General features: G+C 39.3%; 1 protein-coding gene across 1 annotated transcript in view; it reads right to left on the reverse strand.

The window, feature by feature from the left end:
- The window catches only part of LOC126457401 (uncharacterized), a 357,727-nt gene that overhangs the window by 29,194 nt on the left and 313,076 nt on the right, over nucleotides 1-15,457 (reverse strand). Inside the window, exon 9 of the mRNA XM_050093661.1 lies at nucleotides 6,552-6,631. Within this exon, the coding sequence (XP_049949618.1) occupies nucleotides 6,552-6,631 (80 nt within the window). The remainder of the gene's footprint in view (nucleotides 1-6,551; nucleotides 6,632-15,457) is intronic.

The raw sequence follows: 15,457 nt of genomic DNA on the forward strand, positions 1-15,457 counted from the left end.
CAACACTATCTGGAACAATTAACAGCATCTGTGCCTTCATGTACAAATTATTTGGACAACATTGTGGTATAAGACCACATGACAAAAGTGCACCTCAGTAATTTGTGTACCCTGTTCAGAGCATTGTCAGAGGCAGGCCTCAGATGTAACAAAGACACACGTGTGTTCTTCCAGATGGAAATTGAGTACTTAGGTAATGCGATCAATTCCCAAGGTGCCCAACCGATGCAGTCGCACTTGCAGGCTATTCATGACCTGAAACCTCCAAGAGATCTCTATGAACTGCAATCATTACTAGGGGAGCTGACCTACAACATCCACTTCAATCTTAAAGTATCTCAAATTGCAGTGCCCTTACATTGTCTTTGACACAAGAATGTACCTTCTGTGTGGTCCCATGAATGTGACACTGCATTTCAGAAACTGAGAGATGCTTACTCAGCAATCATTGCCTGGTCCATTTCGATCCTGGCAAACCAGCTGTCTTGGTCAGGGATACACCCTCATATTGCACTGGTGCGGTACTTTCACACAGAATTGGTTCTGCAGACAGAGTAATAGCTTTTGCCTCAAACTTCTTAACAAGGCGCAAACCAATTATTTGCAGATAAAAAACGAGGCTCTTGCAATTATTTATGGAGCAAATAAATTTCACCAACACCTGTATCGAAAGAAATTCTGCTTAGTCACTGACCACAAAATGCTGCAGTCACTTCTCAACCCAGCCTAGCTTATTCCAAACTGCACTGAACAAAAATTGCAATGATGGGCTCTTATTCTCTCACATTATCAGTACAAGTCAATTTAAGGCCCACATCCAAGCATGCCAATGCAGACATGCTCTTGTGTCTTCCTGTCAGACAAGATGCAGACTTCGACACATTGGAAGCATCACGTTGTCACATCAACACACAGGAGTTAGATGCTCTGGACCAGTTCCCCTGAGGCATGGTCCACATGAAACAATTAGCTCGCAGACACTGCCCTTGGTTCTGCATGGATACTTGAATGGAACAGATGATGGTGTAGTGCCATGTTTGTGCGGAATACCAGGCAGGCCCTCCTCAATGTTTCTTTGATTGGCCAAAACCAGAGGTGCATTGGCAGGGTGTTCATTTGGACTTTGCTAGATGCTACTGGAACTTTCATTGGTTGGTTGTCATTGACACATACAGCAACTTTCCTTTTGTCATACCCACGAATTCAACACTGACACACTGCACACTCCAGTCTTTAAAGTCCATATTTTGCATTGAAGGTCTTCCACAGCTGCTAGTGACTGACAATGGACCTCAATTTGTGCAACCAACAGCATTTGTCACATCACCAGTGTGCCCTTTCATCCTCAATCAAATGGAGAAGCAGAGCACTTTGCATGCACTTTCAAACAGCAGGTAGCAGGTGGACAACCTACACACTCATCACACATGGGAACAAGCTTTGCTGCTCTTACTCTTGTCTTAACCCTCACAGCCCCACAATGGTCCTTCACCAGCAGAGTTGCTCCATGGATGGTGCCACCAGACACTGCTTCAGCTGCTGCACCTACAATGGGGGTCATAGCCTACTCTGCCCACCCAGGCAACGTATAAAGCTAATCAACAATTTTTTTCAGATTGTACAGCAGACAGAAGACCTGGGCCACAGCAGTATTGTAAAATCATTTTATATTTCCATGTTTCTTGAACAGGGTTCAGGAGATTTGCAGCATTGGCACCAGAACCAACTTTGCTCTTGTAATTTGCTTGATCCTGCCACTGAGTCTTTGTTTACAGATTCGTTGCCTGCCCAGATGATGCAGTCTGCACTCCATCCAGTGGCCCAGGGTTCTGCATCACCACCACCATGCTTCAGCCAGCACCAAGTGGACAACAGAAATATTCCAGGGACAGTCCACTCCACGGCACGGCCTACCAAAGGACCAACATCCTGCATCACGACACCATTGTAGGTCAGCGCCATGAAGATTGCAGTCCATTGTCAAAGGCAGAAGTATGCCCTCTGCCTTGGTTTTTGGCTGATGTTCCAGGGCAGCTGCAAGGGGCTCATCAATATCTACCACATGGCTCCCATTCTCTCATCGCTTGTTGCATCCACACCTCCCTCCCACCATCATAGCAGCAACCAACACTACACAGCAAGGGTGAGGAGTTTGTGGGAGGGGAGAGTTGGTGTGCTGAGACAGTTTCCACCTGGTGCACTTTGAGGAGTTTGCGATCAACCACAATGCAAGCCAATCAGCAACCTCTTCGATGCTACCAATGAGATGGTTTTCCACGTTGTGATAAGCAGTGGCCACAGGCGGCAACAGACAGGTCATGTTCGGTGTTGGCATATGACTTTTCTAGTACGAAGTTCCTTCTCATAGGAACAAGTGTTTACTACAGTGATTGATAGTGTGGTGCCCATGACAGACATAGTCTTATTGACACTGTATTCAATAATGCGTGCCATGGCAGGCCACTGCGTTGTATCTGTCCACAAGCACATCCAATGAGCTGCTGCACAATTTTAGTTAAGTATCGCAGTGCACCTCCCCCCATGAACCATGGACCTTGCCGTTGGTGGGGAGGCTTGTGTGCCTCAGCAATACAGATGGCCGTACCTTAGGTGCAACCACAATGGAGGGGTATCTGTTGAGAGGCCAGACAAACGTGTGGTTCCTGAAGAGGGGCAGCAGCCTTTTCAGTAGTTGCAGGGGCAATAGTCTGGATGATTGACTGATCTGGCCGTGCAACACTAACCAAAACAGCCTTGCTGTGCTGGTACTGCGAACGGCTGAAAGCAAGGGGAAACTACAGCCGTAATTTTTCTCGAGGGCATCCAGCTTTACTGTATGGTTAAATGATGATGGCGTCCTCTTGGGTAAAATATTCTGGAGGTAAAATAGCCCCCATTCAGATCTCCGGGCGGGGACTACTCAGGAGGACGTCGTTATCAGGAGAAAGAAAACTGGCGTTCTATGGATCGGAGCATGGAATGTCAGATCCCTTAATCAGGCAGGTAGGTTAGAAAATTTAAAAAGGGAAATGGATAGGCTGAATTTAGATATAGTGGAAATTAGTAAAGTTCAGTGGCAGGAGGAATACAGGTGAATACAGGGTTATAAATACAAAATCAAATAGGGGTAATGCAGGAGTAGGTTTAATAATGAAAAAAAAAATAGGAGTGCGGGTAAGCTACTACTAACAGCATAGTGAATGCATTATTGTGGCCAAGATGGACATGAAGCCCATGCCTACTACAGTAGTACAAGTCTATATGCCAACTAGCTCTACAGATGATGAAGAAATTTATGAAGTGTATGATGAGATAATAGAAATTATTCAGGTAGTGAAGGGAGACAAAAATTTAATAGTCATGGGTGACTGGAATTTGAGAGTAGGAAAAGGGAGAGAGGGAAACATAGTGGGTGAATATGGATTGGGGGAGAGAAATGAAAGAGGAAGCCGTCTGGTAGAATTTTGCACTGAGTATAACTTAATCATAGCTAACACTTGGTTCAAGAATCATAAAAGAAGGTTGTATACATGGAAGAAGCCTGGTGATACTGAAAGGTTACAGATAGATTATGGAATGGTATGACAGAGATTTAGGAATCATGTTTTAAATTGTAAGACATTTCCAGGGGCAGATGTGGACTCTGACCACAATCTATTAGTTATGAACTGTAGATTAAAACTGAAGAAACTGCAAAAAGGTGGGAATTTAAGGAGATGGGACCTGGATAAACTGACTAAACCAGAGGTAGTACAGAGCTTCAGGGAGAGCATAAGGAAACAATTGACAGGAATGGAGGAAAGAAATACAGTAGAAGAGGAATGGGTAGCTTTGAGGGATGAAGTAGTGAAGGCAGCAGAGGATCAAGTAGGTAAAAAGACAAGGGCTAGTAGAAATCCTTGGGTAACAGAAGAAATATTGAATTTAATTGATGAAAGTAGAAAATATAAAAATGCAGTAAATGAAGCAGGCAAAAAGGAATACAAACGTCTCAAAAAAGAGATAGACAGGAAGCGCAAAATGGCTAAGCAGGGATGGCTAGAGGACAAATGTAAGGATGTAGAGACTTATCTCATGAGGGGTAGGATAGATACTGCCTACAGGAAAATTAAAGAGACTTTTGGAGAAAAGAGAGCCACTGTATGAATATCAAGAGCTCAGATGGAAACCCAGTTCTAAGCAAAGAAGGGAGAGCAGAAAGATGGAAGGAGTATATAGAGGGTCTATATAAGGGCGATGTTCTTGAGGACAATATTATGGAAATGGAAGAGGATGTAGATGAAGATGAAATGGGAGATACGATACTGCCTGAAGAGTTTGATAGAGCACTGAAAGACCTGAGTCGAAACAAGGCCCCGGGAGTAGACAACATTCCATTGGAACTATTGATGGCCTTGGGAGAGCCAGTCCTGACAAAACTCTACCATCTGGTGAGTAAGCTGTATGAGACAGGCGAAATACCCTCAGACTTCAGGAAGAATATAATAATTCCAATCCCAAAGTTACAGATGAATGGAAAAACTGGAAGAAGATGACCTCGGCGAAGATCAGTTTGGATTCCGCAGAAATGTTGGAACACGTGAGGCAATACTGACCCTACGACTTATCTTAGAAAACAGATTAAGAAAAGGCAAACCTACATTTCTAGCATTTGTAGACTTAGAGAAAGCTTTTGACAATGTTGACTAAAATACTCTCTTTCAAATTCTAAAGGTGGAAGGGGTAAAATACTGGGAGAGAAAGGCTATTTACAATTTGTACAGAAACCAGATGGCAGTTATAAGAGTCGAGGGGCATGAAAGGGAAGCAGCTGTTGAGAAGGGAGTGAGACAGGGTTGTAGCCTGTCCTTGATGTTATTTAATCTGTATATTGAGCAAGCAGTAAAGGAAACAAAAGAAAAATTCGGTGTAGGTATTAAAGTCCATGGAGAAGAAATAAAAACGTTTAGGTTCGCCGATGACATTGTAATTCTGTCAGAGACAGCAAAGGACTTGGAAGAGCAGTTGAACGGAATGGACAGTGTCCTGAAAGGAGGATATAAGATGAACATCAATAAAAGCAAAACGAGGATAATGGAATGTAGTCGAATTAAATCGGGTGATGCTGAGGGAATTAGATTAGAAAATGAGACACTTAAAGTAGTAAAGGAGTTTTGCTACTTGGGGAGGAAAATAACTCATGATGGTCGAAGTAGAGAGGATATAAAATGTAGACTGGCAATGGCAAGGAAAGCATTTCTGAAGAAGAGAAATTTGTTAACATCGAGTATAGATTTAAATGTCAGGAAGTCGTTTCTGTAAGTATTTGTATGGAGTGTAGCCATGTATGGAAGTGAAACATGGATGATAAATAGTTTGGACAATAAGAGAATAGAAGCTTTCGAAATGTGGTGCTACAGAAGAATGCTGAAGATTAGATGGGTAGATCACATAACCAATGAGGAGGTATTGAATAGAATTGGGGAGAAGAGGTGTTTGTGGCACAACTTGACGAGAAGAAGGGACCGGTTGGTAGGACATGTTCTGAGGCATCAAGGGGTCACAAATTTGGCACTGGAGGGCAGTGTGGAGGGTAAAAATCGTAGAGGGAGACCAAGAGATGAATACACTAAGCAGATTCAGAAGGATGTAGGCTGCAGTAGGTACTGGGAGATGAAGCAGCTTGCACAGGATAGAGTAGCATGGAGAGCTGCATCAAACCAGTCTCACGACTGAAGACAACAACAACAACAACACAGTGCAGTAAAGTGTATATTTGTGTGCACTGCCACAGTTCCTCCATCCACCTTGGTGCACCTAAACCCAATATGATGTGTGTGAGCTGTTCTACCTAAATGACCCATACACATCAAAAACATCTTGGATAGAAAAATCCTGAGGAAAAAGATCAAGAAGCACTTCCATGACACAATATTACAAAGTGTTATAAATGGAATGAACTGCAGCCAAATGGTACAGATGGCGAGGTCCAAAGGATGGCCACATCGAAAGGTGTTGCCTTCAGTTGTGATAATGGTGGTAATTCAGTTCTCCCATAGTAGTAGAAAATTACTTAGTTTTTTTTAATGTGGCGCAAAATTATAACAGGCAAAATAATGTGATGTAATAAGCCTGATTCACCAAGTAAACTACATCTTCTTTATCATAAATAACACTACACGCACATTCTGAATACAGCATTTTGAATTGAGAAAGTTGTCAAAGAGACAACAGATGGAACAAAGGTCATTTAGAAACAGCATTGTGCACATTACCCAGCATTATCCCAAAGAATGTCACTACAAACATACAGAACCAGCAAGTATAATGTTTCTCTCCGATGGCAACTGTAAGAGACAGTTGACCTTAATACTTGGGCAATAGGCTCCAATCTGTATAGGAATAAACAGTAAAAATACACCAATAACTTGCATAAAGCATTTCTGTCAGAAAAAATAATAACAACAATGATGAGGATGGTGATAGCAACAATAAAACTGACAAAAAATTACTATTTGAGGATTTGAGAACATCTAATGGTTAAGTACTCATTTCATAATATTTATACTTACTGGTGATATAAAAGCATCTGTTGGTGTTTGATGAGTTGGGTTCTGTTTTTTCTTTGATGCCTTTGTTGGACTGCCAGTAGCTGTAATACAAACCACATTTGATTAGTACTGCCACACAAAAATAAGTACAAGGGGACAATATCTTAAGTAGATCAAACGTAACTGCATTAACAGTAAACTATTACACTTCAAGGGAAATGAAGGAATGTTTTCCTCACATTATTATCATATTCTGCTAAGATTGTTCTATATGATACAAACTCTCAAAAACCATTGCAGTTGAAAAACGGTATCAGATTACACAGCTTTTAGTGTACAAATACATTCTCTTAGAAAGAGATTTATGATAATAACAGTGGTTGTGCTGTGAATTAAACTTACTATTGACAGTGGATAACTACTATTGCACAATGAAAATAATGGCTTTGAGAGCTATCAGAAAACCATAAGTAATGTTAATGCTGCAGGTTTGTCAATGTGATTGATGGAATACATGTTGTTTAGATGTCCATGTTGACAGATCTGTTTTTCTGGTCCCACAGTCTGAGATTAAGAAATACTCAGGTCTAGACTGTAACTGCTGTGAGCTTATGTCCACCAAGATTTCACACTGTACACATGTCTCACAAAACACTTAAGGCACTGCAGGAAAATGTAAGACGGGCAGGATTACAGGCCCCCACAATGACAAATTCAAGTTTCTGGGATGACATTGATCTGGACCAGATGAAAAAGACTAGTTTAATGTCCTGCAGTCGGCAGGAAAGAACTAATAGTCAATTTCAACAAGCTTTATTATAATTAAACACCTTCTTGACATACACTAAGTTTCTAAACACAGAAACAAACAAACAAAACCCACAACTCGATGGTAGCAAAACAGATAAGGGAACAAGACAATGGAAGAAAATACTGACCAAAACTACTCTACAAAATACAACGTGCTACTACAAGACTACGGCGAGTGAATACAAGGCTAGGGCCAGCATAAGTACTGGCCGGAGCTGTTTCTAGCAGTTGGTAAATACTGCCAGTCTGACAGTCTGAGAGTGTTTATAAAGCCAGGTTGGCAGAATGCTATATCAGTAATATGAGTTCTGATTGGTGGAACACTGTCACATGCTGTCTGGCGAAGTTGTTCCATTTGGAAAGTCTGTTACTGTTTCTGTCTGCTGGCGATGTTTCTCTCCGCGCAGCTGAAAGGGGTTAGCAACCCATCTTGCGTATCAGTTCTGCGGGCCCTCTAACAATAAGGGGCCACTACAATAATTAGCATGAAATAAGACAATGATTTTATGTAAGGGGCCATGTCCATCTACTTCTGTGCTTGCATCTTGCTACACAAAGTTTGGATCAGTGGGCAATAACATGGATCTTAGAAACCCAACTGCTTCTATCACTTTTCATTTGGGGAAAATAAATTGAAGAACTTTAATACACATAGATATTTTGGTGGAGATGGAAGAAGAATTAAATAGCAGACAATGCGATAAGGTAGTATTATAAGAAATGTGGTATAAAATGGAGATCAAATTCAATTAAAATTAGCTCTGTGTTTCACAACAGAGGAATAGTGCAAGGAGGAAATTCCAGAGTAGGCTATATAGTAAAAATGAAAATCAATAACAGTATTATAGTCAGATACTGAAGGAATCTCAGACAGAATAGAGACACTTAATTTAGGAATAAATAAAATATATTAAATGGAAAGCATTCAAGTCAGTACATCAACATGCTCACGTTCTGATGAAGAACTGGAGTACCTCCACAAAAATGTTACAGAAGCTGGTACATGACAGAAGAGTTGACAATATGATGATAATGGGAAATTTTAATGCACAAGTAGCAAGCAATGAAAAACACTTCTTAAATGGAGAATTCTGGACACACCACAAGAAATAACAGATGTCGTGTGACAGTAGAATTTTCTGAGAAGAACACCTTGTTGTCTTTAACACATTCTTTCAGAAGAAAAGAAGTAGAAAATGTCTTGATAAGGATCACATGGAATTAATAGCTGAGTGGACTACAATTTATCAAAGAATGACGAATATGTTTCAAATGTTACTTGGATTACAAATTGTCATAGACTCCCAAGATGCACAGTAAAACTTGATATAAAGATAGAAAGAAACAGATTCATCAGGCAGAAAGTCAGAAATTTAGATCATAAACAAAATTGTTTAGTAACATCAGATTAATTAAGCAAGAAGTTCATTACCTGAAAATTGTTGATCTTATAGACATGGACAAAAGGGAGAACTAGTTGACATAGGTGCTTATACAAACAGAAAAAAATTTGTAGGTAAGAAACAAGTGGAATGAAGCAGCTATTGTAGAGGAGGTTTCATGAAAATTATAGTAACAGCACAGTAGAAACTGCAGAATTAAACAAAACTATTTATAAATTTAGATTAATTAGAGCATCTCAACAGTCATTCTTCTCACACTCCATATGCAACTGGAACAGAAAGAAATCCTAATGTGATATCATGCTAAGTACACAGTACAGTGCAGAGTGCATATGTAGATGAAGATACATATTCAAGAGCATGCAAGAATAATTCCGAAAACTTAGTAAGTGAAATAAATGAAGACAACAAAGTTATTGATGTAGCAAAACAGAAATTTATGTTGCATAAGACAGCATATTTCATCAATTAAGATGTCTGGTGGAACAGTAACTAACAACACTGATCAAATTGTACAAGCATTCTAAGCCTTATTTTAATCACAAAGTTTTTGAATCAGTTAAAAACCAAATCTGCACTAACATTCCTCGAGAAATCAGGTACTGAGTCAACACATCTCATTGGACTAAACAATATGTGTCAGTGGCACAGCTTCCATTAGCTTCAACAGTACAGTGATAAATTCAGAGTTGAATGAGGTGTTTAGTTTAGTTTTTTGCATGTTCCATGGACCGTACTTTTAACAACTCTCTACAATATGAAATATGCCAGGAGATTTACAAATACATGGTTGCATGGGGGATGTTGAACTGTTTGTACTTATACACTAATGACCATTAAAATTGCTACACCAAGAAGAAATGCAGATGATAAACAGGTATTCATTGGAAAAATATATTATACTAAAACTGACATGTGATTACATTTTCATGCAATCTGGATGCATAGATCCTGAGAAATCAGTACCCAGAACAACCACCTCTGGCTGTAATAACGGCCTTGATACACCTGGGCATTGAGTCAAACAGACCTCAGATGGCGTGTACAGGTACAGCTGCCCATGCAACTTCAACACGATACCACAGTTCATCAAGAGTAGTGACTGGCGTATTGTGACGAGCCAGTTGCTCCGCCACCATTGACCAGATGTTTTCAATTGGTGAGAGATCTGGAGAATGTGCTGGCCAGGGCAGCAGTCGAACATTTTCTATATCCAGAAAGGCCTGTACAGGACATGCAACATGCGGTTGTGCATTATCCTGCTGAAATGTAGTGTTTCGCAGGGATCAAATGAATGGTAGAGCCATGGGTCGTAACACATCTGAAATGTAACGTCCACTGTTCAAAGTGCCGTCAATGCGAACAAGAGGTGACCGAGACGTGTAACCAATGGCACCCCATACCATCACACCGGGTGATACACCAGTATGGCGATGATGAATACACACTTCCAATGTGCGTTCACTGCGGTGTAGCCAAACACGGATACGACCATCATCATCTGTAAACAGAAACTGGATTCATCCAAAAAAATGACGTTTTGCCATTTGTGCACCCAGGTTCGTCATTGAGTACACCATTGCAGGCACTCCTATCTGTGATGCAGCAATGGTCTCCGAGCTGATAGTCCACGCTGCTGCAAACGTCGTCGAACTGTTCGTGGAGATGGTTGTTGTCTTGCAAACGTTCCCGTCTGTTGACTCAGGGATCGAGACATGGCTGCACAATCCGTTACAGCCCTGTGGATAAGATGCCTGTCATCTCGACTGCTAGTGATACAAGGCCGTTGGGATCCAGCACGGCATTCCGTATTACCTCCTGAACCCACTGATTCCATATTCTGCTAACAGTCATTGGATCTCAATCAACGTGAGCAACAATGTCACGATACGATAAACTACAATCACGATAGGCTACAATCCGACCTTTATCAAATTCAGAAATGTGATGGTACGCATTTCTCCCCCTTACACGAGGCATCACAACAACGTTTCACCAGGCCACGCCGGTCAACTGCTGTTTGTGTATGAGAAATCGGTTGGAAACTTTCCTCATGTCAGCACATTGAAGGTGTCGCCACTGGTGCCAACCTTGTGTGAATGCTCTGAAAAGCTAATCATTTGCATATCACAGCATCTTCTTCCTGTTGGTTAAATTTCATGTTTGTAACATGTCATCTTCATGGTGTAGCAATTTTAATGGCCAGTAGTGTATTTATTTGAATACTATGGAACACAACAGTACAAACTACATAAACGTAGAAGCATAAACTAATGGAGAATTGATGTCAATGGAAAACATGTTCAATGCAGCCACTATTTTGCCACTGTAGCTGTTCAAGAAAAACATTCATATTCCAACTACCTGCCAGCACAGATCTTCATTGTTTGAGTTGCACACTTCCACAACATGGGATCTGAGTTCCGCCAGATCTTAAGGACGCACACAGAAGACTTCTTCCAATTATTGCCACAGAAAATAATTTTACAGTTTGATGTTGGGGCTGTGAGATGGTCAAATTTGACCACACTGAAGACATCGAGGAAAGCAGTAAGGCAGCACTGTTTCACCAAAAGATTCATGCAAAAGGTCAAGAACAACATTGGCTGGGAGTGGTCGGGCTCCATCCTGCATAAACCACTGCATGTGCATTGGCTGTAGAGAGGCATTAAATGGAGGAAGAAACAGGTTTCACGACAAGCCCATGTACCATTCAGAAATGACCATTTCATAGAAAAAGGAAGATCCGTTTAATCTGTCACTTGATGTGGCAGCACAAACAGACACTTTTTGATTATAATTGTCCCTTTCATGAGATGACACTGGACATTCTGTAGCCCAAAACCTCACATTTTGTTTATGAACCACACCATTGACATTGGTGTACGCCTCATCAGAGAAGCAGACGTTGAATCCTTCCCCTTCTCTCTGCATTACCCAAGCAGCAAACTTACATCTGTCTTCTTTCTGTAGACTGAGAAGAGTATGGAGCTCAGTCATTTTGAACTGGAATAATTTAAGGTCTGAATGGAGACTGTGTTGAATAGATTGACAGAATATGCCAAGTTCAGCTGTGGTTCTTCTTTGTTGACTTACAGGGTTGTGCAGCAATTGCCACTCTCACAGCTCCCACATTTTCAGGTGATTGGATTTGAGATAACATGGTCACTTTGGTTCCAACATTCCATTATTTTGTAACTGGTGATGCAACCTACAGCTTGTGTTTTTAGCGGAAGGTCACCTTGCTTTAAAATGTTGAAAGGGATGTGTCTGTGTAATACCCGCATTTTTATGGGTGCATAAATTTCTCCTTTCTGTGTTAACTTGTGGACTATTTTTCTTTCTAGTGTTATTTTTATGAATGCTGCTATTATTTTTCAATTGTGCCTTATTCTTCACCACTAACTTTAGAAAAGAGTAAATATACTGAAAAGACATAATTAGAATGCATAAGTCTTTAAATATTTGCCTACATGATATCGTAAGATGGACACTAGATACTCACCTTTATTCATCATTGACCACAGATACAATGCCATAGGCTTCATCTCTCATATACATTATCAATATACTTAATTACATACATTTAGCACACATTTTAATTTTTAACATATGTTCACACTCTGTAAATAAAAAATTCTTTTCTATTATAAAATGGACTTTCAGCCAACTAGTTGTACGGCTTTTTTAAAAATAATTTACAGGACATGAACCATGCTGAGGATGGTAAGTTGTCAAATACTTTTAAGCAGCTGACTGTGGGAAATGGGCTGCTTTTACCAGTCTGTCTCTTGGAATATCCATTTTAATTTTTCCCTGCTAAGGATAGAAACTTGAAATTTGGAGAGGGTGTTGGCCTTACACCGTAGGCATCACTTAAGAAGGGGCTTTTTGAAATTCCATCACTTAGGGGGTGAAATAGGTGATAAAAGTTTATGAAAAAATGTCACTATTAAGGCAATTTTGAAGCTAGACCTGAGAAATTTGGGATTTGATTTCTCGGTCAGAAATAAATAAATATGCGTCTCAGAATTTTTGGAAATTTAACTCCAATGGGGTGAAATAGTGGGTGAAAGTTTTTTGAAAATAAGTCATTATTTAAAAAACTACTAAAGTATGTTTAAAGCTACTTTTATGAAAATTGGCATTTGACTTCTCAGTTACAAATAAAAAAATACACATTTTGATTTTTTGGAAACTCATCCCTTAAGGGGGTGAAATATGGGATGGAATATTGTAAGAAATATTTCTTTATGAAAGCATTTTTAAAGCTAAATCAATGAGAATTTGAGTTTGGTTTCACAGTTGAAAATAAAAAAAATATGTTTCACTGTTTTTGGAAATTCAACACCCATGGGGATGAAACAGGGGAAGTTTTTACGGAAATATTTCACTATGCTAGCATTTTTGAAACTAAATCTATGAAAATTTGTATTAGCTGTTCTACTACAAATTTAAAAAAATACACATTCACTGTTCTGGAAATTCAGTGTCTAAGTTGAAATAGGGGATGAAATTTATAATGAAATTTTTTTATTATGAAAACATTTTTAAATCTAAATCTACGGAAATTTCTGTTTAGCTTCTCTATTAGAAATAAAAAAATATACATTTTGCTTTTTTTGGGGAGGGGGGGGGGGGGGTTGAACCATAAGGGGGTTGAAACAGGGGATGAAAAGTTTTAAGAAAATATTTTTTATTACATCAAAACATTTTTAAAGCTAAATCAACTGGTACTTCACTTCTTAGTTAGATATAAAGAAATATGTGTTAGGGGATGAAAGTTTCTATGGAAATATCACCACAAGAATGCAGAAGGTATGAGTAATAAAAACCTTGGAATCCTGGAAGTTCAATCTCTAAGATGGAATATGGGATGAAATGTATAATGAAATTTTTTATTATGAAAACATTTTTAAATCTAAATTTACAGAAATTTCTATTTAGCTTCTCTATTAGAAATAAAAATATATACATTACACTTTTTTTGGGGTGGGGGTGGGGGGATTTGAGCCCTAAGGGGGTTGAAACAGGGGATGAAAAGTTTTAAGAAAATATTTCATTAGATTAAAAAATTTTTAAAGCTAAATCAATTAAAATTGGTACTTCACTTCTTAGTTAGATATAAAGAAATATGTGATAGGGGATGAAAGTTTCTATGGAAGTATCACCACAAGAATGCAGAAGGCATGAGTAATAAAAACCTTGGACTCCAGTTACCAGAATCACTTTTCAGTCAGAAGTACATTTGGAAAAGACTATGCTTCTACAGCTTTAATTAGCATGAAAAATTTAGATGGTATTATAATTTGTGAACAACATAAAAAATTCAATTAAAGAAAAAAAATCACTACAGAAGATGCAGCCTATTCGGGTGAAGGAGCAGGCACTAAGTTAGTCAATTACATACGAGGTAGAGTGCCCCTATATTGGCAATTTATAAGAAATGTGAGATTGGAGCAGTCTAAAATAGGTCAATCTTTAATATTCTGAAGTAACTAACCCTCTCAGTTACCACATTAGGTATTTTGCAATCATAACTGATGTATTCTCCCCAAACAGGGCCCTCCCAGCCAACAATGCCATACATTCATTTCCATTTCTTTCCAGCTCAACTTAAAAAGTCTAAATGGGATCCTAAAGTTTAACTGTTCCATTTTCTACATTAAAAAATGGGACATCCAGGATGGAATGTAACAATACCAGAGAAGGAAAGTTGGTACTCACCATATAGTGGAGATGCTGAGTCGCGATAGTCACAATAAAAGATTCACACAATCATAGCTTTTGGCCATTAAGGCCTTTGTCAGCAGTAGACACACATACACACATGCACACACACTCTCACACAAACGCAACTTGCACACACATCTGCAGTCTCAGAGAGCTGGTAGTTTCAGCTCTCTGAGACTGCAGACGTGTGTGCAAGTTGTGTTTGCATGAGTGTGTGTGTGCATGTGTGTATGAGTGTCTATGGCTGACAAAGGCCTTAATGGCCAAAACTACGACTGTGTGAATCTTTTTATTGTGCCTATCACGACTCAGCATCTCCGATATATGGTGAGTAGCAACTTTCCTTCTCTGGTACCATTTTCTACATTATTAGACAGTCCTAACAGAAGACGACAGGTCTTGCCAGGATTACACAGAGTTTGTAAGAGGAGAACCAATTCTCTGCAGCATCTAGTGATTTCAGTGTGACATTTGTTGTAATACTGAGCTGTCTTATGAGTTGCAATTATTATTGCATCATCAGCACAGCAAATCACAGAGCAGGGAACATGATGTGTCAAATTGTTGACTGTAATTATGAAAAAGAATGGCACAAACCTGATAACTGTGGTATCCATGTCTAAACAATTTTCATCCTAGGACGTCTGTTTCTCATTGAGAAATATTGTTTTCTATTAGGGTTACAAATATTTTGGAAACTACAGTTGTCTCCTTTTTTAAAAACTGATATAACGTTTGAAATTTTTAATGATGCAGAGAAAATTCCAAAGTGAAGACTGCTGTTAAAAAATGTATGCAAAAGGTTCACAAAGCAAATGAACAGCTTTCTCTATTATGTAGTTGGATAGACAGTGATTATCCATAGTTTTAGAGTTGGAGAATTTTTTATGCCTATTATGACAACAGTGGATGTGATAATTTTCCACTTAAAAGACTGTTGCACTGGCAGCTACTTGCCAAGTAGTTCACCTTCAGATGTGT

This window comes from Schistocerca serialis, chromosome 2 (assembly GCF_023864345.2).
Source record: "Schistocerca serialis cubense isolate TAMUIC-IGC-003099 chromosome 2, iqSchSeri2.2, whole genome shotgun sequence".
Taxonomy (NCBI): Eukaryota; Metazoa; Arthropoda; class Insecta; order Orthoptera; family Acrididae; genus Schistocerca; species Schistocerca serialis.